This window comes from Melozone crissalis, unplaced genomic scaffold (genome assembly GCF_028551555.1).
Source record: "Melozone crissalis strain CALT ecotype California unplaced genomic scaffold, PUWL_Pcris_2 ptg000004l_1, whole genome shotgun sequence".
Taxonomy (NCBI): Eukaryota; Metazoa; Chordata; class Aves; order Passeriformes; family Passerellidae; genus Melozone; species Melozone crissalis.
Window position 1 is genome coordinate 23194845 of NW_026535782.1, and position 24089 is coordinate 23218933.

At 37.8% G+C, this 24089-nt stretch overlaps 1 protein-coding gene across 3 annotated transcripts in view; it reads right to left on the reverse strand.

Annotated features, from left to right (window-relative positions):
• Nucleotides 1-2206: 2206 nt before the first annotated feature.
• Nucleotides 2207-24089, reverse strand: part of LRIG3 (leucine rich repeats and immunoglobulin like domains 3) — a 38084-nt gene continuing 16201 nt past the window's right edge. Inside the window, exons 4-20 of one of the 3 annotated variants that reach the window (XM_054273382.1) lie at nucleotides 19999-20133; nucleotides 19235-19378; nucleotides 17191-17334; nucleotides 16726-16869; nucleotides 16155-16298; nucleotides 14819-14899; nucleotides 14086-14157; nucleotides 13621-13692; nucleotides 12282-12445; nucleotides 9074-9394; nucleotides 8273-8554; nucleotides 7360-7812; nucleotides 6992-7150; nucleotides 5787-5930; nucleotides 5426-5701; nucleotides 3221-3272; nucleotides 2899-2946 (exon numbers count right to left, since the gene is read on the reverse strand). In XM_054273382.1, coding sequence (XP_054129357.1) covers nucleotides 3268-3272; nucleotides 5426-5701; nucleotides 5787-5930; nucleotides 6992-7150; nucleotides 7360-7812; nucleotides 8273-8554; nucleotides 9074-9394; nucleotides 12282-12445; nucleotides 13621-13692; nucleotides 14086-14157; nucleotides 14819-14899; nucleotides 16155-16298; nucleotides 16726-16869; nucleotides 17191-17334; nucleotides 19235-19378; nucleotides 19999-20133 — 2740 coding nt within the window. In that variant the 3' untranslated portion in view covers nucleotides 2899-2946; nucleotides 3221-3267. Of the gene's footprint in view, nucleotides 3273-5425; nucleotides 5702-5786; nucleotides 5931-6991; nucleotides 7151-7359; nucleotides 7813-8272; nucleotides 8555-9073; nucleotides 9395-12281; nucleotides 12446-13620; nucleotides 13693-14085; nucleotides 14158-14818; nucleotides 14900-16154; nucleotides 16299-16725; nucleotides 16870-17190; nucleotides 17335-19234; nucleotides 19379-19998; nucleotides 20134-24089 lie in introns of all 3 variants that reach the window. The other 2 variants (XM_054273366.1, XM_054273374.1) reach the window with 2 other exon arrangements.

Below are 24089 nucleotides of genomic sequence, written 5' to 3' on the forward strand. Positions count from 1 at the left end.
CAGAAAGATTCCAGCTGCTCCTGGTCATAAAACCGAAAAATGTCTGTTTTGTCATTCAGCAACACAACACTTGTTTCTCATTGTAACTCTTGAGATGCAGTGTAAGCTTTACTCAGGGTTGGCTGCAATTTATTTCCCCTGATTTAGTTTTCAGCTGAGTAAATACCCAACTACCAGCTCACTAACATCTGCATCTTAGAGGGCAGGAAAAACAAAAAAGCCCCAAATAAGCAAACTTCCAAGCCTTTAAAATAGGTGTTTGGTAACATCATTGGTTTGAAAAGAACTACTAAGATATTGAAACTTTACAGTATATCTTGCACTTTACAGATACCCACTGTATATTTAAGCACAATCCACGTATAAAACATAAAAACTCAAGCTAGCAGAAAGGACTTGGGAGCTTTCATTTCCATTTCTGGGCATTTAAAGCATCAAATAAAATTTTAAGTAATTCCTATGTCTAGATTGCTAAATGTAACTTGATAAATAACACTTAAAATTCAGCCATTGACCCTGAACATTTATTTAGGCACAGATATCTAAGCCTTCGGAAGATTAGTATCTTTGCAAAGGAGATGAAAAAGGAATGACATTGCCACTGTTTTCAACCTTCACCCACTACAGAATTTAAAGCTTGTTTTTCATGATGGACCTTTAACATGGAGTTCTTAAGGATAAACACTAAATATGGAGTTGCTGTTTTTAACTTGGGTATTTTTTAGTATGTCAGAAAGCACTGTCTGCTTATAAACAGGAGCTATCACAGGCCCCAGCTCTCCTCTCCCTAAAAACAGGGCCACTGGAGAGTGGGGTTTGGGAGAGAAAAAGGAGAGATATTGAATGAATCAAATGTCAGATTCTTGCCCTATTGACCTACAGGTTTGTGCTTAACTGAGGAAAAATTAATCTCTTTCAAATGTACTTAATTATAATCAAATACCCATACCAATGTCTTTCACCACATCAGCACATCTGGCAGCAATGAAGACAAATTAACAATAAGTCAAAAAATCTGGCAATATGATCAACTAAAGCACGCAAAATCCATTCTGTACACTTAGACCACCAGTGACTAAGGATGGATTAACTTCCTGCCTCTAATACTGGTGCCTAAATTAAAGGGAAATTGCATTGCAATCTGGGTACCAGGTTTCTGGCTGCAGACAACTACAAGCCCTTAGTTCAGCTACACCAGGCAACAAAATCTTTGCTCCCACTTTTGCCCTGATGTCTGTGATGGCCTACTCTAACAGCTGCTTTTAATTTAGTTTAAAAGAAGCTATTTGGCAACCATGTAAGTTTGCACCTTCAAAGCAGGCACATTTAAAAAGCCAATGTCCTGTAGAATTAACCATTTTGAAGTCTTGCTGTTTTAGTGCAGTGATGACAACATGATTCACAGCTTTTTTAAACAATAGGCATCTGTACATGGAAAATAAAAACAAAATAAAGACTGTTTTCACTCAGGTTTAACTACTGTTTTATAGTAAGCAATCTGCAATCCTCTCCGTCTTGGATAGGTAAAGATACTGGGTTCATTACTACAAATATAATCCAGCAAGAGTCTACAATTTCTCAACTTGACTGAGCAATTAAATAAAGCACAGATCTCATCTGTAACCAGAGAAGGGCAGCCAAGTAAGGAACAGAAGCATGAATTAAATAAAAAAAAAACATTATTGTGTTCTTGGATTACCTCCTCATGTTAAGCAGGGAGTGGCTGCAGAAGGAAAAAACAGGGAGAAAGGGTATGGGAAAGCAAGGACTCAGGCATGCACTGAGTATTTGGCAAACACTTGACACTAAGCCACTCAGAGAAAAGCTAGGTTACCAGGCAGACATCCAGTGCTTTTTTTTTCTTTTGCCAAATAGCTCGATATGAATTTGTGCATCTACTGTGTATATCCCTACACCAGATGCAGGCACACTAACAAAGGCACAGGGAAACTGCTGTACTACAGCCTCACAGGCACGAAAACTGAGAGCATGTGTGTGCATATCTGACAGGGGGAATTCACAAACTGGAGGATTTACAGCCTTGTTTTGTTCATATAGCTGCAACCCACCTTACCAGTAGCTGTGGCAGGACCACACCCACTCTCTGAAGATGAACATATTTTACGCAGTAAATCTAAAAGTTTAAGTCAAGTGAAGGTGCAAACACGCATCAGAAAGCACCTACATTTGCAATACTGTCTACAAACATAATTCACACTTTTCATTCTTCATACATTAATGTGGGTCAGAGACCACATGGCAGCATATTTTATTAAAGTAATGTGCAAATAAGATGCATGGTACATGCAAACAGCATGTAGTTTCCATTTGTAAAAAGGTACAAGTAACAGTACAAAATTAGAATGCTTACTACTCATTTCAAGAAAATGAAGTCTGACATAGAAATACATACACTGTATTATTTACACCATTAATTTACAAAACATATTATTTGCATTTAAAAAAAGGCTATAAAATAATTACAAATATAGGATTTTTCCCTGTATAACCAATGTAGAGCATCTTGGAAATTATGCTTTATTGGAAAAAAATATATATTTTTTTCTTCTGATTTCAGAGCATCATGGGGTTTCTTTCTTCCCTTCTTCTCCTTATTCCCTTTTTAAATAAAGTTCCATACTGAGGTAGTAGTATGTAAAATTATTTCTTTGGTTCCACAAACCATTCATTCCAAAAGGAGCTACGTATCCGAATCAGAGGATTGGAAAGTAGAAGTCCTAAAGTTTTCAAAGGACTGTTTGCAAGTATAAAAGCTATTTTCTCCTCTAGAAACTGTCCTTTCCTTTCCCTCTTCATCTGCCTCTGCATCAAAGTCCAGTGAGACATGATGATTATTATGGGAGGTTTTTGGTTGGCAATTTGCTGGCTGTCTACAGCTTGAAAGAGAGTCCAGCTGAGGCCTCCATAAAGGCTTTCCAAATGTTCCTGAAAGACAGTAAAAGAGTGAGCACAGAAATATTGATGCAAAAAGATTTGTGTCTCACCCTAGTGTACATAAGTGACATTGAAATGCAAGGTTGACAGGAAATTCACCAAAGTGAGATTTTACTTAAATGCTGTTCCACCATTTTAAAGAAAACATCCATGTGATAACAAGCATAAGGCAAGATTCTGCCACAATAGACATTAAAAACATTTCCAGGTAGTTGCATAGCCACCTACAACTTCCTTTCTTTTGTTTTCATGACTACTTCCTTACCCATTTTTCTTTGGGTAGGGTGGTGAGGGGGGAGTTAGGAACAGGGATCAATCTGCAAACACATCATAAGACACTTTCTAATGCAAAAGTCACTCCCTGTTTTGTTCTTCAATAAATGAATGGCACATGCAATCTGCCATGCAGCTCAGAAAAAATAAACTAGGAATTTAAAAAAAAATGTAACCCCACAATCCCTATCAGGTTATACAATATTGTCCCACAGTGCAATCTGAATGCTAACAGAATCTTCTTCTGGCTAGCATCTCCCATTAATAATAAAGATGCAGATAGCCACATGCTGCATTCACCACTGATCATCCAGTCAGTTGTGGGCAAAGAGAACAGTAGCAACCCAAAGAGAATTACACATTTCAGTTCAACTATAATTAACAATTATCTGTATTTACTAGCCAGTAAACAATCAGTGTGTGTCATTCTCTATCACTGGGAAGCTGTTAGCATCAACACCTCTACAAGAAGGGCCTCCTTTTTTCAGTGAGTAAAGACATACCCATCCTAAGTCCAAGTGTCTGTAAGGACTTATTTTCAGAGGACAATGTGTCACAGGCTGACTCTGAAGAACTCAAGTTTTTATTAACAATTGAACACTACATTTCAAAATAAATTTTGAACCCAAAATGCAACACTTCTGCTTTTGTTAGAACTAAAGGTTTCAAGTAAAACTCTGAACTGAGAAGTTACTAAAAAAGGAACTGGACAAAACCCCTACTTCCATCAATGATTTGTAGAGCAGTTTAGACCTAATGCAGTATGAAAGGATGTTCCTCACAGCACCAAAGATACAAATGAACTGTCTTGAAAACAAAAATACAAGCTACGAACTTTCTGGCTTGTACGTCAACTGTGATGCTAACGCCAGCTGCCGACTTCACTATGATTGCACAGGCAAAATGGGGCTTGGATTTGACGACCATGTTGAAGAAGCAAATTCACAACTAAAGAAATCAATCACAATTTCTTCTACAGCTACCATATCCAAGATCTAGCCATAGGCTCTTTGAAGGAAGAGTGCTAATGATTATGAAGCATCCAAGGCAATGACAATGCAATCAATATAAGTGGGGTAGTACGCTTAGAGAACTGATCAAAGAAGTAACTCTGCAGAGACTTTTAAGGCAGACTGAGGCCTATGCACCCTTGGGGTGACATGAACTGCTGGATATACGAACATACAGTTGGACTGCTTTCTGCAGGAGACATACTAAAGCCCTATCTGCGTGGTCCCACCACAGCAATAGTGGCAGGCAGCCAGGAGGCCGGCCGTGTGCAGTCCCAGGGTCTCTGCCAGATGTCCTGGCATCTGCAACATTTTACAGTTCGAACATCTGGCTTCTGAAGGGGGAAAACTTCAGAGCTTGTGCCTCCCTCCCCACCCTCTGAGAACAAAGAGCCCAGTGATGCACATTCCCCCAGGTCCCCTTCAGAGCCAGCAGACCCAGATCTTGATCAGCCAGTGCTGACACTCCAGCCGGGAGACAATCCATGGTACCAGGGCTGGTTTTGGCACTAAGATATCACAAAGATGAAAGCAATATGTGGTTTTGTATGCATTTTAAACCAAGCAACCGAACCAACATCCAAAATTTAATGAGCTTCGAGGATAAAGCAATGCTTTTCTCCTTCCCCCACTTCTCCCTGCAATCTGGATTAAAATTGTAAACCCTAAACTGAACTTCAGGAATTCTTTTATCATGCACATCATGAGAAAATGACAAAGGAGGGATAAAGGAGGGCATTTTTACATACTGCCTTATTTTGAAGGGTAAATAGTTCTGGCTGACAGTACTATACAATACATATGCACACAAGTTCAATTCTCCCCACCTGCGCTGAGCCCTCCTTACACACCTTTTGCCTGTCAGGCAAAACTTCTGGTATGCCTGAAGTTTCTTAAGGTGTATTTATGCTATCTATGCTAACTTTTACAGAAATCTGCCAGCTATATTAAGACAGAAGATAAAAATCACATCACTGATGAGATTTTTACATTAAGTGTGAACTATGAAGATCTGGTGATCTAAATATCCTCATTACACAGTTTTACTATAGCCACTTTTCTGTTCCTCAGCATCAAACATTTGGGAAAGAAAAAGGTGAGAAATCAGTTTTGCTTGGTGTTGTAGGCAGGAAACAAGACAGCAAAGACAACAGCAGCTTAAATAAAAAACAATAGCTAGAACATACCCATGAAAGTGCTTTTACTCATAATAGATGAGGGTTCCAAACTTCTGTTTAAATCAAATGTGTCGGAATTGAGACTTCTGCTTTTCAGTCCCGTTCCTTCATTTTGAGTATAAATAGAGTTCATCAATCTGCTACTTGTAGCTTGTGTTCCAATAATGCCAACACACTGGTCAAAGGGATCTTCCTGTGGAGGTGAGTATTGACAGCATTCCTTTTTCTTTAAACATCCAGACTCGTAAAGGCCCAAGCCTGCTGTTCTCTGGTCAGGGCTGCAACCTAAAGGAAATGAAAAATTCATTTTATATAGATTCATCTTAACAAAGACTGAGTTAGGACTAAAACCTCTCCCCAATGAACTTACTTGTACTGTATGCTTCAAATGCGTCAGAACTGTAAGTGCTGCTTTTTAAATACAAAGTCCCCGAAGTCCCCAGATAGTGGCAAAGGAATGGATCTGCAACACCCTCCAAGTCTGTCTCACTGCTGTTATCTAGATGGCAAATGCCTTAAAAATAAAATTGATGTGTCAGCATCAATTTTTCGAATCTCCAGCTTAGAGTTTCTTGAGTAAGTTTTAAGAACCCCATGTGTTCAACAACATTTCATAGTGTAGTTTAGAGTTTGCCTAGGTTTAACCTAACTTTTGGATGAGAATCCTAACTCCAGCAACTGTTCGATTAATTAGGTTGACAGAGAATGTGTCTTCACTGTAAAATCATTGAATAACAAAACAAAACCAAACCAATTACAGGGATCAGAACCAGGGACTTCCTTCTTCCAAAACACACTAGACAAATTCATTATCTGTCTCACAGCCTCTTTCAAAAGCAGAATGTCAATGTCAAAGTCCTGGTTGAAAGAATCTGAGGGAATCACTGGCTGCCTAAACAGCTATAAAGATTTTTAGTTCAATGGCTCCTGAAAGCTTTGGACACAGACTCTGGTTCTTGATCCACAAAGAGGCTGTTCCTCTCACTACCCCACAACTGCAAAATTATCTCACCACCACTCCATTCCCACATGTCCCAGCTCCTGAGTGTCTCAACACCAAGCCCTTTCCCAGAAAGGTGCCTTTTCCTCCCTAGTGCAAGTATATACAGGATTCTCTGGGGCCACAGGTAGAAATGTCAAGTACTGCAGCTTTTAACTTGCAGTCACCTTAAATTCTTTATTGACTCTGACTGAAATGATTTTTTTTTAACCAGCAAGTTTAAAGAGTTATACTAAAGTTCCACTGGTATTACTACACATGCTTTACACTCCTCTAAAAGCACCCTTTTCAAGCTGTAAGAGAAAAGACATGCCATGGTAATTTCTTTTGGATGCTCTTGTATGGCACATGTCCTCATCAGTTTAAATTTACCCTTGAGACTAGAGAAAAACTTCCTGATTTAAATAAACACCATAACGTCATCTGGATGAACAGAACCAAGCAAGAATTTTCATGTCCTCTATTAAACTGTGTAAAGATGCTTCTTTAGTGTTCTTTTTATCCGTTAGAAAGACAATAGCCAAACTGCAGCTCCTGAAGTCACATGAAAAATCTGTTTAGCCTTTTCTACCTACCATTACTGTCCCTCTGCTGCAGGAAATACCCTCCTGTAGAAGATGAGAGGAACTGGTGGTGACTGCCATTTTCAGATGAGCCATATCCATCTTGCCTTTCAGCCAGTGTCCCCTGGGATGACAGGTAACTTGGAATGTCAGCAGGCAAATTTGTTTCATCTGTGGGAGAGCAAAACACATACAAAAGTCATCAACACACTTCAGTTTGTAGAAACACTTTTGAACTTGCCAGCAAAGCACTGAAAGCAACAAATAATTCACCTTTCTGCCTCTGAGTCAAAGCACACAAACGCTCCTACAATAAAGTCACTGCAAGGCAACCACAAACATTTGTTTTCCTTTCCAAGGTAAACCTTCAGTTTACGCACCTGTATTTGTAATGCTGCAATCTTCATTTCTCCTTCTGGTGTGGTAGATGATGACCACCCACACCAAGGAAGTGCCCACCACACAGCAAACCACAGCTATGATCACAATGCCAACTGTGGCCCATCCATCATCATCAAGTGATGGGGCAACGTTTTGAGGAGAGTCACAGGTAGGAGTAGGAATTACATTAAGTCGGATGTTGCCTCGTTCCGTTCCAAGTGTATTAGACATTTCACAAGTGTATTTCCCGGCATCTTCTACATCTGTATCCACAATAATTAGTAACTGATTGCCTGCAGCAAAGAAGTGTCTTTCTGTTACCATGAGAGGGCTGTCATCCTTAGTCCAGTTCAGTCGGGGTGGAGGGCTACCACCAGCAATGCACTGCAAGACGGCAGTTTCACCTTTTGTTACAGTTCGATCCAGCAAAGGCCGCAAAAATGATGGTGTTTCTGAAAAGAAAGCACAAGGCTTATATTCCATGTTTTTTCCTAATGACCTCGCAAGAATAAGAAGTGTCCCTTTCCTTCACAGCTCAAGAGGAAAAGCTGAATTAAATGCATCAGTAAGGCCTAATAAAGCTTACTCTCATTCTAAGAAGAAACTCAAGAATTTGTACTTAAAGCCTACAATCTACTTGTCAACTGGTCCAATTTACATGCTTGATTACTTTACAGGGTAAAAATGCTACATCATACATGCTTAAGATGCAGAGAACTACAATAAAAACAATTAACAAAATGTCAAGAAATCAAAAGTTAAACAAAGCTACAGTCTCTAAATGAAAACAGAAGCCCCTTCTTCCCTCCATCCCATGCATACCAGATGTGTATACACTGAGAAACATTAACTACCTTTTATTATTTTGAGTCATAATATTGATTATGCTGTTAAAGTTTGCCAGTATCTTACCTAGTACTGTTAATGTTGCATTAGCTGAAATGCTTCCAGCAGTGTTTTGAGCTGTACAGCTGTAAACACCTGTGTCCTCGATCTTTACATCAACAATAAAGAACACATCATCTTCAGGCATGACATGCATGCGCCTCTTGCGTGCCGCCGGAAAATCTGTTCCACCATCTTTCTGCCAAGCAATCTGTGGGACAGGATGCCCAACTGCAGCACATTCCAAACGTGCCATTGCCCCAGCTCGAATGGTCAAGTCCATGGGGACTTTTGTAAATGAAGGCAGCACTAAAGAAAAGTTGGTGATACCAAAATCAATACATGAAACATACTTCTCTTTTGTACAGCCTTTCCTTGAACACTCCTCATGGGCCTAAAAACACTAGAGAAACATACAGTCTAAACTGATCAGTAGCCAGAGGAAAGGGAGGGGACTGTGAAGTATGTGAGACCACCTAGATCAAAATCTCATTTTTGCTAACAGCCTCCTATGTGACCATTCCATAGCATCTTGAAACAGAGCATATACTTACCTCCTGTGAGAAGAAGTTAACATTTTTCCATCTTGTAACATTGATTTTGCCAGATTTACTATGAATTAGGTATGTTGTTTTTTCCTATACTATGCTTCAGTACACTGGGACCAGAGGTAAAATTGAATAGTGACCTTGGAAATGGATAAATTTTATGAAATTATCTCATATTATGGATCTTCTAAAAGATGCAGATGACAAGAATGAAAAATCTATGAATCCTTATTTTGATTAAAATAATTCAAAGTCCACAAGCAAAACAAAATGTACTTACTGTTTACTGTAAGTCTGGCTTTGACAGAGTAGGATGAACCGAAATGATTTGAAATAACACACTGGTATTTCCCCTCATTACTGAATTCCACATTGCGCAGTCGAAGGATGGTAGTGTACTCCATCACCTCTCCACCCTGGGCCCGGAGGTGTGCGTAATTCTCCATTTCAGCGTCTTGCAGTAATTCGTTGTCTTTCTTCCATGCAAAAGTCATTGGGGAATCACTGCTGCTGGCTGCTGAACACACAAAACTCAAATTGGAGCCTTTAATTGCTGACTGGGTTTCTGGCTGGACAGTGATCTGTGGTTTAGGAAAATCATCTGCACAGAGGAAAAGAAAAAAAATACATGTGATGCCTAAAGGCTCTTTCCAGAGAGTTAGTAAGCCTTGTTTTATAGGTTTGAGAGAAGAGTCAGATAAGTATTTATTAAATGGATCCACAATGCTTTTGTTTTAAATTTTGTTAGCCTTAGGGCATTTAAAGATGCCGTATTTATGAGTTTATTTTGCCAAGCCATCTCTTATTGAAAAGAAAGCACATTTAAAAGCATACTGTGTGCATAGCTTCTTCAATAACAGCACAAAAGATAGAAAAACTACTCCCTGACATCCATAAGAACTACTCTGTACATCTATCATGAAGCCTACCTCTCATCTTTACAACACCTCAGGCTGCTGGGAGTTTTTCTTTATTGAATGCATAGTTCTTCTGCTATCAGAAACTGCAAGTTACAGTTGAGCATTTCACCCAAACCCACAAAAAAAATCATGTACAAAAGTCAGTGATCCAGCGATGTGCGTCTGTTTGGGCCAAAGGGGATGGAAGGTCACTTAAGCAGGGCAGAACATAAGAATTTCAAGAATTCCTGGAGGTCCCTTTACTATAGGAATGTTACCTTCGAAGTGCCATGTTTTGAGTTTACAGAATTAGCTGCCTTCTGAATTATTTATTGGACTGTGTGTACACTGCATGTGCAAAAGGAGTGGACAAGTAAATGCCTGGTCTCCCAAAACCAAAAGCCTTAGTATATTCCCAACTTTCAAGATGTGTCCAATCTCTGGATAAAGGAACTGCAGGAAAAGTCCTGTGCCCCAAAAATTCCTCCCTGCAGATCCTGCTGTCTCCTAGCACATTTGTCTTATTACATCTCAAATGACTGGGAACAACTATGGGGTCAAGGTGCTACTTCCTTGAAGAACCTCCACTCTGTTACAAATGAAAATGAGATGCGCAGATAGCCTAACCTTGAACCACCTGCAAAACTCCTGCAGGTATGATGCTGTGCTCCAGTGACAGGGCAACACGGATCTGGGACTCTAAGCATGGACTTTAAGAACATCCCAGGCTATTTGCTTTTCATGCTTCATACCCATGCCTTACCATTTGCAAATTGAGTTAATACATTCACCGACTTTGCATGGCAATAACTAAGTAAAACGCTCTAAGTACTTAAATTAGCTTTGTGAAAGGACAGCAGAACATACTTCAATCTTAATTATCTGACAGGAAGGGGTGATACAAAGGTCACTCAAATAAGCATACAGTACAGAATACAGAACACACTAGGATAAGACTAGCATTATGTCTTGTCAGAACAGAATAATCCAAGAGCATATTTGAAGGAATGTATTACAAAGACATCCTTTTAATTTCAGACAGGAGTCAACACACTCCATTTAAAAATTCTATAAAAGCAAATGCAGCCATTGTAAACTTGTAAGCAAGGTGGGTACACCAGAACGTCAAGTGATAACAGACTTTACAGATATAAATGAAACACCCAATGATTTCATTAGGAGATTTTAGTTATTTCTGCATGGCAATTGTGTTAAGTCAAGCACAAAAATGAATTCAGTACATTTCTTTTTGCTAACACATCTTAAAAACTAAATACTTAAAAATAGCATTCAGTAGCCCAAAGAAAGATCACAATTCCCCCAATTTAACAAATGGAAGACATACATTTAAATCTCCAGGTTAATTTTTTAACAGAATGTGTTTTGCATAAATTAGGATCCCTACCTCATATATATTCCTCTAGCCACTGAGTAAGCTGTAATTCCCTACATTATATCAACCTCTGCTTCTCAGCAGAAGTTAGAATCTGCTGATTATTTATTAAATATCTGTCTGCTAACAGGAAAGGAAAAACAAACATTTTGGTACACTATTTTATATTCTGGACTTGCTTTCCCACTGAAAAAGGGTAGGAACAGTAAAAATTAACCAGTTATATTTGCTATGAGACAAAATTATTGAGAAGACACTTATCTTTTTGTCTCCAAAGAATATGATGTTTGAATTTTCTTTAGTAAGAAAAATAGAACTTATTCAACAAAAAAACATGAAATGCAGTTAGTTGGCTTTTAAATTTCCTGATATTTTCAAAGTTCCTACTTTATATATCAGAGTAATCAAACATGTCCTTACCCTGAATGCTTAGCTTCACTTTGCTTTAAATAGAGAACATAACACGAGCGTTCATGAATGCTACTAAACACACCTAGAAAAATTTCATTTTTAAAGCAGATGCTATCATCTCAAATTCTCAGGTCCTAAAGTAAAAATATTTTGCTAGCATTTACTCTCTGGCAAACTGAAATAAAAAAATACCAGTATTGTAACTGTGGTAATCAGGTATTTTTTAAACACAGTTTAAAAAGCAGTAATTTAAATACTCCAAATAATTTTTAAAGCACACCACAAGCACACATAAAAAACATCAGAGCTGAGGCCAATATAGCTTTTTTACCTTGAAATTTTATAATCCGTGGAATAACCTCAAGAATAATGGAATATGAAAAAAAATCTACAAATAACCAAACTCAAAAACTACATCTTAATTTTGCCAAAGTATGTCTCACTTAAAAGCAATAGTAATCAAAACAATATCTTTAAAATCTAGAGGCACATACATTTACCTTCACAAAGTATTGAGCTTTCACTTGCACACACAGAACATGGTATGTTCTATGTAAGAAAGCTGTACTTGGTATAAAAGTCAAAATATCATCACTCCCTGTCTTGTACAAAGCCTTAAGCTTTAAGCATCTAGATGACAGTTTGGGAACAGAAGAAAATGTTACTAAGTATCACATACTTTCAATTTTGTTATAGAAATCACAACATATCAAGGAGCCACAAAAAAAATCCCAAGCACACAGCAATATTTGTTTTACAGAATGAGAAATAGAGGCTACACTCACCACAGACAAACCCATCCAGGCTGACAGCAAAAATACTTCTCCCTTTTAGCAGCTGAGGATGGGCACAACTGGCATTTACAAAGCTCTGGAAGTTGTTCTCTGACATCCACTGTGGTAGCCATTTCAACTGGCAGTCACACAAGAGACTTGATGTGTTGAAGTGCCTAAGAAAAAGCAATTAAAACCAAAGCCTGTTTGTTTGCACTTTTCTGTTTGTAATACAGATCTGTGTGAGCACACTTTCATAACAAAACTAAGGCTCTAAGTTAAACACACATATTGCAAGAGAAAGATGGCAATATTGCTCAGCTGAAATCTCCTCCCTTGCCCAGCTGGTGATGCTGTGCCTGATGCCCCCCGAGGACATGGGTGGCCCTCCTGGCTGCCAGCGCACTGGTGAGTCATATCCAACTTGCCATCAACCAGGACACCAGGTCCCTTTCCATAGCTCTGCTTTCCAGCCTCTCATTCCCAGTCTGTCCATACACCCAGGGCTGCCCTATCCCAGAGGCAGAATCCAGCCCTTTCTCTTGTTGGACGTCATACAGCTGCTGATTGCCCAGCCCTCTCATTTGTTGAGGTCACTCTGCAGGGCCTCCCTGCCTTCCAGGGAGTCAACAGCTCCTCCCAGTTTTGCATCATCTGTGAACTTTCTTAGTATCCCTTTGAGCCCTAAGTCCAAGTTATTGATGAAGAGCACAGGGCTGATGATGGAGCCCTGCTGAACCCCACCAGTGGCAGGTTGCCGATTTGATGTCACCCCTTTCAGTATAACCCTCTGCACCCAGCCTGAGAGCCAGTGTTGCTCTGCATTGATCAACAGAAAGAAAGGGTGAGAGAACAAAAACTCATCCTCACTAAAATACATTTTTTGCAGTGACCACTTCACGACTTCTCTGAAGATCTGTCTCTCTGCTGCTACAGGAGAGAAGGAGCCAATTACAAGCAGTGACAGCCAGGTCTTTACAAAAGAATTACAGCACTGCATTTCACTGGTCCAGCATTGCTGCTCTTAAGAGCATGTTACATTAAAGTCTCCCTTATCTAAAACCTGTTAGAGATCACCTAATTTAAAATAAGGATTTTAGAGACAACAAATGTAGCAGAAATTTAATGTAGCCACCTATCCTACACTCTCTCACTTAAATACACCCATCATATAAAAATAGAAAAAACCCCCAAAACACTGGCATAAACTTTTTATGTTATTTCTGAGAGATTACAGCAGGGGTTTATCACTGCACCAGGTGATGTCTTACAAGGCCTTTATTTATACATTTATATGTATAGATAATATCTATATACTTAATAGAGATTATGTCTTTTGATAGAAACTTACAGTTCTTTGAGTTTCTTCATTTGTGAAAATGCATTTCCTTGAACTGACATAATTGCATTGTTACTTAGATCTCTAGGAAGAAAAAAGAAAAACAGGATTAGAAGAAAATAATAGATTTATTAAACTGAATGGATTTAAGACTCAAGCAATAATTTGCTATTTTAGTGATATACAAAGGGTGCTTAAGCTCAAAATAAAAGGAGATGCAAATGAGGAGTTTCACAGCATGTTTCATATGTAAGAATTTCTGCATTAATTCCAAAATTCACACTCAGTGTAACTTCAAAACTGAAAAATCTTCTGAAGATCACAGTAGCAACCATGGTAAGGTTAATCAAATAATCAAATATTTATGACTTTCATCCCAAGTCATAAATAAAGCTTGTTACTTCTCCTTTAAATTCAGTTAGTATCAAAATTCATTTTTTTCCCATTTTGGGTTAAATGTGAATGTCTCCTACTTACAAGTGTTCAAGTGCATCCAAACCAGAAAATGCTTTCTTTGTAATGGATCTAATCCTGTTTCCTTGGAGTATCCTGAAAAATTTAAGCACATGATGCAAAAGAAATGAAATGAAATGGGAGTATTTTTGAGCTGAATAATTGCATTTTTGGCATTTATTTTTCAACTGTAACTAGTATTCACCACTCACCCATTTCCAATGCAGCAATCTGTATCACATCTAAAAGATACTAATTTATTCCCCTTGAATAAAGAACTAGATTTTACAATGATTTTAGAAGACATTTAAGACATGCAGTTAAGTGATATGGATTATTCTAAATGTAAAACTGTAAACACTTTTTAATTTCATAAATATGCATTTGAAAATTTCAATGCAATGGAGCCACTTCCACTGGGTGTTGCTTTACCTTACTGAAGACTAAGCCTGCCACTATGCCTTTATTATATGATACACTTATTATTTTTTAGTATGAAAAACCTCATTCTTTGATAAATATGTCCATAAATATTATCAATACTTAAAGTATTTCAGGTTAGTTTGACTTGGAGAATCTTGAATTTCTTTTATTGACAAGGAAGATGTTATAGAGAACAAAGTGTTAAGAGAAAAAAAAATCATCTCTGCTATGGAAAATTTAATATCCTTAAGTGTTGGGCTTGTCCTTTGAAAGACACATAATAAGGTCTTTTTTTTAAGGCATGATGAGATACAAATACTGTAGCAATACTCACAGCTTCTTAAGTTTATCTAGGCCAGAGAAAGCACCATTCATATCTTCAATAGTCCATGATATTTCATTATTTTTCAGATCCCTGTTTAAGAGGAGAGGGGAAATCAAATCACAAAAGATATTAAAAAGAACAAGGCACACAGCTCTTCAACAGCATGTATTACTTTAAAAAAATCTAAAATAGCTTTCTGTTGGATTGGTTGGATTTTTGTTCAGTTGGTTTTTGTGGGTTAAGAGAAGCTTTTCCTGATTAACTTTATCACTTCAATTTTTACTGAGAGACTTGGAAGACTGTTAGTATTTTTCCCACTGATAATTGAAAAGATCACAAACTCAACAATTTTTAGAACTGTGAGCAAACAAAACCACATATCCCTCCAAAGGTATTCAGATGCAGGACTATTTAAGAAAACATGCACTGCAGGAAGAGAAAGGACCAACTGTTGTCTGTTTGAATCGGAACCTCCTCATGTTGTTTTAAGTCCTTAATATTAACACCCAGAGAGTCATTTTAACATCCCAAAACACTTGCTTAATTATCTATGAAGCATAAAGAGCTTACAGATTTGTGTACAGAATAGTGTGTCTGCAAACAATCTACAGGGTTGAGCAGGAGGAGAAAGAAAAATCTAGGAAAAATTGCCTAATACTTAATACCTAAACAGCTCACAATTCTCTAAGTTCCTTTCTTTAAGATTTCCAACTCTCTATACTGTTAAAAAACATGGTGTACACTCCTCTAATTTGCATCTTTCCTAGATGCCCTAAGTGTATGTGAGCAAACCCCTGAAAACAAAGCCTAGAGGCAAAGGCAATAGTTTTGCTCATCTGGCTGACAGATGGGTCAGTCGTATGCAATGGCAAGGCTTTAATGAAGAAGAATGTATTTAGATTAGTTCTCTCCCTTCCTTTAAGAAATGCTATTTCAAAAACACACTTAAACTGATACTTAAAGCAATTGTCCAGTCATGACAATGATTTTTGTCTTATTTCTGTGAGAGAAAATGATTCAGTTAAGACACAACTATGATCCAGATCCCTAAAACCGTGGGTAGCAGTGCTCAGCTTGCTGCCTTCAAGAGATATGCCTCTCCCACAGCAATGCTACTCGAAGTCTGCATCACTGTTACCACCATCCATTGTGCACAGCCTTAAAAAAAGAGGAACTCTTCCCTTTCTCAGCTGTTCTGGAAAGAAATCTTACTGTAAGAAAATCACACACTGATCAGGGGAAGTTAACAAAATGTTCTTGTCTCTTTGATAAAGGAAAGAAATAACCTATAAACACAGGATTTTTCTTAAGGTTTTAACCTTACAAATTGAGTTTGTCAACTTACAAAATCTGTAGACTGGAAAGTCCCTTGAAGGCACAATCAGCAATGTAGTTTACTTTGTTGTTTCCAATGTACAGTCCAACCAGCACGCTTAAACCAATGAAGCTTGAATCATCTAACCTTGCTAATTGATTGAATGTTAAATCTCTGCAAATTTAAGGGGGGAAAAAAGCATTTTAATGTTCATGCTGCAGTGCTTATTTAACTTAGTTCAACCCACACGAATTTTCAGGGGGGAAGCACCAGTCTTCCCCTGATGATTATGACAGAACCCACTACACCACTTCTGACCACAAAGCATTTTGCATTGTTTTGAACAATTCACAAATTACTGCAGAATTATTTTCTCTCATTTGAAAAATCACTGTGCTATGGCTTCAGTACAACTGCTACAGTGAAATGGAGCAATCTCAGTTAACTTCCAAATTCTTTCAACAAGATATAACTGTCTTATACAACAAAGTTGTAGTCATCTTGGAAACTTTGCTATGAAAAATTCACAGATCAGTGCTAAGAAGCTCATGCTTTGCCATGTACCTGGCTTTTGAAACTGGAAGAGAATAAAGATACTCACAGTTCACTGAGTTTTTGGCAAAATTCCCAGGCATCAGGACTGATCCTGCTGATGGCATTTTGGCTGAGATGGAGTTGTTGCAGCATCAGTAAGCCATAAAGCCAGCCTTTGGTTACCTCTGTTAAGTTGTTATGGTCCAGCTGCCTACAAACACCCACAAACAGAAAAAGACATAAGGTTTAGAAACTCAGCAGCATGCATACTATGCCACAGGTCCACCTCTGACCTCACAACACTGGCTAGAGAGCTGGAGCCTCTACATAAATCTTGAGTTGTACCTATGCATTTAAAATGTGCTGCTCTACACATTCACTACACATACTGACTGCTTGCTCCTTTTCAGACCACAACAAAACAATTCAATTCATAAACATCTTTAAATTTTATCACACAATTCTATTGATTTTGTGCAAATCTACTTAATATGTTATCAGCAGAACCTATCAGTAAAATTTTGATACTTACAAGACTTCCATGTTGGTCAAACCCCAGAAAGCACCATCCATAAGCCTTGTAACCCCATTTCTCTGCAGTTTTAATGATTTCAAAGCAGGAAGTCCTTGGAAAGTGAGCCCATCTATTTTTTTGATTTTGTTGCGATTCAGCTCCCTGCATCAATAGAATTTAGTTACAGCACAGCAATTTTACCTACATGCCAACAACCTTTCTTCCCTCTCTGGAACCAACTTTATTTAAACACTTCTCTTGCATATGAAACAAAGACAAGAAGTAATAAAAACAAAATATTGTATAGTAACACATTATCTTCAACCATGTTAATACTGTTCTGACTTTCTGATACTGAGAACGAGTACTTAGTAGTTCCTTGATTTTCAGACTTAAAGAATCCCTGTAGACCTAGAATGTCATGTTTAATCCTGTTCTTAAATGCAAAATGGAGAGCAGTGTTTATCCAGCAGTAGAGATGTTAAGGCTGGTTTGTAATTGCAGTCAATAAACAGTAAAAAAAAGTTAAATTTTAGTTGTGATAACGAGACAAAATTGAACATCCTGGGTGATCTATTTCTGTATCTGTAGTCAAGCACTCAATACATCTCTCCCTTCTCCAAAACCAGTTACACATAGTGCCTTCCCTCTTTCTCAAGTGGTCTTGGCACTCGCTCTTCTGCCACTACACTCACCCTGTGCAGGTCAGAAACTGGGAGCAATGTGTATCCTCTGAGGGAGATATAGGGTGTAACTAGCAGGAGGGCAAGATGCAGTGACAGGATTAGACAATACTACCAAAAGGTAATAAAAGGAGTCATCATCTGCCCCTTCAAGGAAGTCTTAGGTTTACCGAACTAGGAAGAATCTCCTTTCAAAACTCATTTCCCCATGCAAAGTAAAGGTCTAAATAATTCTCTCCCCACATTACTACCATCATTATTTTTCAGAGTCACAACCCTGTAAGAATTCAGTTTGTCTCTCCAGCAGCCTGACACAAAAATCTACTTCATAACAGACCTGAGGGAGAGCCCTACTTCTTATCCTATGTTTAAATATGAATAAAAAGTGAAGAACATTCAGTAAGAATAGGCTTTAGTTCTTCCTCATTCTTCTTTGAATACTTTCAGGTGATAACTCAAATTTTTGGCCTTCCTTGCAGATAAGCTACCTAACATAACAGTCAGCATAACGACTATGAACAAAGGGAACATTTTTAGGCAAGGATATAACCAACATCAAAAAATTAAGGTGAATCTGAAGATCAGAAAGTCTACCAAAATCATTAACAAATCCTGAGCTTTGCAGGACTTCTACTGAGGCCTGACTAAAAGTGTTCCAACACTCATATGCAGAAGAAACACAGTCACTCTTTCCAGAAGTGTCAAGCACCCTAATATTTCAGTGTTCTTATAACCTATCACTTTCAAGGCTAACCTTAGAGACTTTGTAATTTTTAACTCCTGACTATCTAATATGGAAAGTAATTATCCAGGATTTGACAAAGTGCAACCCATTCTTTTGTCCATTTTCTGCACTTTCTCAGTTTTCCAATTAAAACAAGCCCCACAGTCTCTTTCATATAACTTTATTATTTATTTGGTAAAACATTTATGGACAGCACTGTGTCAGTAAAGCTGAAGGTCTATTTATTCAAGCATATTGCTTATTGTCATACCATTTGAAAGAAAATTAATTTCCTTCATTCCACTGTGAAAGCACAAAGTAAATGACTGCTGCAGTGAACTATATAAGTTTACTTTACTTACTATTTTCCTGATGCTTTATTACAGAAATATTGCTCCTACCCCTTTTCCAGTCTTTTTTTTTTTTTTTTTACTTTTAACAGGCAAACACAATTTTATACACAAAGACTGTTCACATCTCACCAACATATAAGACTAGTTTTGTTCAGTACAATGCTGCAGTTAGTAAGGGTTGCAGTAGTATGTTTTCTCTGTCTGTCTCACTCTGCCTCTGGTTAAATTAAAGGCTAAAGTTCAAGCACTGCCAGTGCTTTGGAAAACCTGAAAACAATTAGTCAATTGTAGGTTACACTTACAGGTGCTGCAGATGGGACAGTTTAAACATCTTTTGAGGAATTGCTGAAATTTTGTTCCTGTTCAGTTTCAATACTTGAAGTGTGGTAGACAAATTGTCAAAGGTACCAGGCTCCATAGAGGTTATTCGGTTACTGTTAATATACCTGTTGAAACAATGTCTAGAAGGTTAAATTTACAGTTATTTAATAAATTCTTAACACCAAATAGTGAAACACAAAGCTCTTGTGGGGCTTACTCATTTATAAATGGATTTTTTCATATTAATTAGAGCTCTTGACAGCTTTTTCTCTAGTCAAATTGTATTTCACCACTATCATTTTAGTCTAATCTGCCAGAGTGTGATAATGGAAGAAGATAATATGTGGCAATCCTGTTACTTTTTTATCAGTCGGTATATCTTGCATTCCAATATTCCTGAATAAGAATTGAAGTGTATTCACAAGAAGTCTATCCAGCTCCATATAAATACAAACTTAGACTATCCATGGGGAACTTAAATTAATTTTATCACATAATTATTTCTCTCAAGAGACAGATCTATTTGTTTCATCTCAAGATAATGGCCTTAGCTTTTTTTAATGAATTAAAACATCTCATTGTAACAACTCATATATTCAAGTTAGTAGCTTATGTTAAACTAGACAGGTAGGAATATTAATGTCATTCTAAGTAAAAGAAGATTTAATACTTAATAAACAGCTGCCAATCTGAATTATCCAACAAGATATCTGAAAGTAACCTAAAAGAAAAAAAAATTACTTACAGATACTTGAGTTGTAACGATGGAAATGATGAAATTTTTAGCTCTGATATGTTGTTGTTGCTCAAGTCCAAAGTTTCTAGACTCTGAAATGGCTTCAGATGTTCAGACAAAATGTTGGCAATCTTGTTACTGGTCCTGAAGTTTAAGGGCAGTAGGCAAAATGTCATTTACAGAGTAAACACATCTTAACTACACAACCCTGGCAAATATTAGTTCTTAATTCCTCTACTTGAAAATAAGTTTGAATTACAGAAAAGCAATAAGGTATGTTCTCTATGCATAATATTAATCCAAAATCACAAATTGGACTAGCCTAAATAAATTTTCATTAATATTTCTTAAAATATAATTCCAGGAAATTATGAAAAAAAAAATTGCAATATAACCAAATTACTGCAATTCATGGCTTTTAAAAAGAGATGCAAAACACTATAATCACCTGTTTCTGAACAGTAGAAATATCTGGCACTTGCATGGAACTGCATGCCACAGCATTGTAATGAAATAAAGTTAGAGCTGTTTTCTGTTTTAAGTAAATTAATATCATAGTAACTAAACACAGTGCTTGGGGTTTTTTGAAAACTTCCTTGGCACAGAAGTCCATCTGAATTTCCAGAAAAAAACACAGAGCTAGATTATAACGGATGGATGACAACACAGCCCCCTGAAAAACATTCTGTAATTGCAGAATTAGACCTAGCATTCCAATCTACAGACTTTTCTAATGAGTTAGCAAAGAACAAAAATTCTGCATATTAGAGGTCATTACAGGAGTTTTGGACTTCATGTCTGGTCAAACTTCAGCTCAGCATCACACCCAATTCCACAACAAAAAGTATGCAACAATCTGAAGATGTGGGTAATGTAGTCTGTTCTGAGGAACACCCCTTCTTTCACTTTCACACATGAACTTTTTCCAGTGACCCTATTTCATGTTCATACCCAGCAACCTACCAGTTTTTCCACCTCAGCTGCATGATGTACAGAACCATACACCACACATCAGCAGCATTATTGTTCAGGGCTACCACTACATAGGTGAAAGCAGATCCCAACCAATTAAACAAATGTAACCTGAAATAATTCTTGTTACCTTCTAAGTTCAAGTCATTCTAGCTGTGGTACACTCTATACCTTGTTCAATAATTACCAAGATTTAGGAGCTTTTCCCAGATCCTAGAGATTGCAGGCAAAAGCAATTTTAGGAAAACTATCAACAAGAATATTAATTCTGGAAAGTGTTTACCTTTAAAGGAAATACTTGCTCTGGATCAAATAGTAAGCCACACGTTAGGACAACATGGACAACTCTCATGTATTCAAGGGTGTGGGGGAACTACTGCTCAAGACAAAAAAGTCCTAACTCACAAACTGAACCAGAAGTGAGATTAATGGGCCTTCTGACCACATATGGGAATGGGTAAGTGATCCTGCAGCCCCTCCAATGCTGAGCTTGTATCATGTTTCATTCCTTAGGCTGTCTGCTATAGGTACACTGCATTTTTTAACTCTTAGCTGAAAGTATTTATAATAAATGGAAACAAATTACTTTAATAAAAAACAACAACAAACACCACCACCCTGTGCCAGTTCCACTGGCCAAATAAGAATGTGAGTTAGATAACATAACAGGTCATAGAGCCTTGCCTTTATGCATTAGTTTGTTTACAAGGTAATTACTAACAAGGTATTAAAACTGCCAATTACTTGAGTGATGAATAAAATTTTCCTTGTAGTAAAAGTGTGCTCCAGCAGAAGCCAGCAATTTCCTGAACTGCCCGCCTCCTAAATTGCAGTGTGAAAGTGTTTAGTTATAAGACGGCTTGCACAGTACTGTCTTTGTGTCAGCATTGCTCCATAAAACAGAAATTCCTCACAACTGGCAGGATAATAGCCCCTGTATTACAAACTTTAGTTGGAGCTAATGGAACCAAATAAAACTCTTACACCATCTTCAGAGTAGCACTTAAACCAACTGGCAAATTACCTGACACAGACAAAGTTACAACAAAACCAAACAAAAAACTTGCAGCTTGTTTGCTTCAGGAACATTTTTCTTTTTTTGAGATGGTAAGGCCATATTGAGGAGTGACAAGCAACTTCTTTTGCTCACTGAAACTGCACTATACATCATAGTCCTAGTCCATATCACAATCAAAATCAAACCAGCCCTCACTGCACCTTCCTGCTTAATCATATTTGTAGAAGTTACTCAGTTGCAAAATAGCTGAACGGTTCACTCCCTATTGCTCCAACATCCTAGTCCAGTTTCTCTTCAAAAGAATGTAAATATAATAATTCACACCTGGAAGATTACTCAGCACTGAAGATATCCAAATAGTTCTACTTTAGGACCCAACTTTATTTAAACTGAGACAGTTTAACTCTAGTTTGATTTTTCTTCATAATCATCACTTAAGCAAATTGAAAAGAACAGTGTATCACCCTCCTCGCTGCCAACTGCACAACCATCATCAAAATTAGTCAAGAAGGACATGTTTGAAAACACAAGCCTATCTGTCAAGACAGAATCAAAGAGCACGAATGTGGACACAATGACATAAAAGTTTTCCCACTGAGAGGAGGGTGAGGGTAAAAAAAGCCAAACGAAAATCTTTCCTGTGAACGGTACTATTGCTGTGCTCAGATAAAAGGAGCTGCATACACTCCACTGGTTTAATTTCACAGACCCTCAAGGCAAGATGAGAGAAAGAGATTCCCTGCAACAAGAAAACCAGCACATCAAGCTCGCCCAGAAACAAACCTGCAGCAATATGATAACAATTTCTTCAGGTGGAAGGACCAGCAACATGCTGTAGCTTCCTTACAACTTCTCCTGTTACAGCTAAAGCAGCAGGAGCACCAAGGAATGCAGATAAACCCACCAAAAATATCTACTTGAATTTGAACGTGCCTTTTGCAATTTGAGTGCCTATATCCTGACTTGCAGCAAAAAACCCCACAAACCATTGACCAGGAGTGCATACAGCCTGATTTAATTACTTTTACATAAGTAAAAGTGTGAGTACCAGCTCAAGAGAGAATACCAGTTTTTCGTTATGGGTATGAGAAACCTTAGTTCTCCTTCTCAACATTCATGACTTTAAGTGTACCAATAGGCCAGAAATCCTGTAACAGTGCTCTTAACCCTGATCTTAAGATTCATTCTATATAACCAGCTGCCATATATATGATGTAATGACTTTTACTTTCCTTATTCTGGGGAAATACAAAGCAGGTCAGAAACTTCTGTATTCAGTTTTTTGAGCATCCAGATCATGCCTTTCAGATATAAAAGCTCTTAAATGCTGCAACATCCACCCCCCCCTCCTCTCCACCCCCCAGTTTTTAAAGATACGAGACAGTCGTACTGTCTCTTGATTAAGACTGTCAGTAGGAAATGTTTTCTACCTAAGAAAAATATCCACCTAAGCTTCATGGTCCTGATGAAATGTAACTCATCGTGCACACTGTAACATGGAAAATCCAAGGCAGGAACAGATTAGGACCTGAAGTCTTGTCTTTTGTTTCTCTTCGAAATCTCAGCACAAAAAAACACTCCTGCACTTCCAGTATAACTTTTTCTTCCAGCTGTATCCTGATCTGCAGTGTTTTGAAAACTTCTTTGTTGGATCTCACCCTACTATACTGGCAAAGAGTATGTGTAGGAGCCTGGAGGTGAAGCAAGCTAGTAAAGAACAAGAACAACAAAGACAATTTTGGAGAAGAGTCCATGCAACCTGTTCCGTATAACTGTTAGATGTAAAGTAACTGTCTTAACATATGTGTATAACTGGACTAATACAGTACCTTCTGTCCTTCAACTAAACCTTGAGAAGCAGAATAATCTGAATTACAAAAAGACAAATTAAACCATTGTGGAATCTCCTATTGGAAAACAAGAGTAAAGAGGAAAAAAAAGTCTTCTGCTAGGACAGGATGCATCTTTCTGATCAGTGCTGAGGCCAAGACACAGATGCTTTTCACAGATGCATGGTCTGACTCCATATCAGAGTCCTTACAAAACCAACATGACTGTCCACATCTGAGCATGTTCTGAGCGGTCTCCACTGCATGCCACTACAACTCAC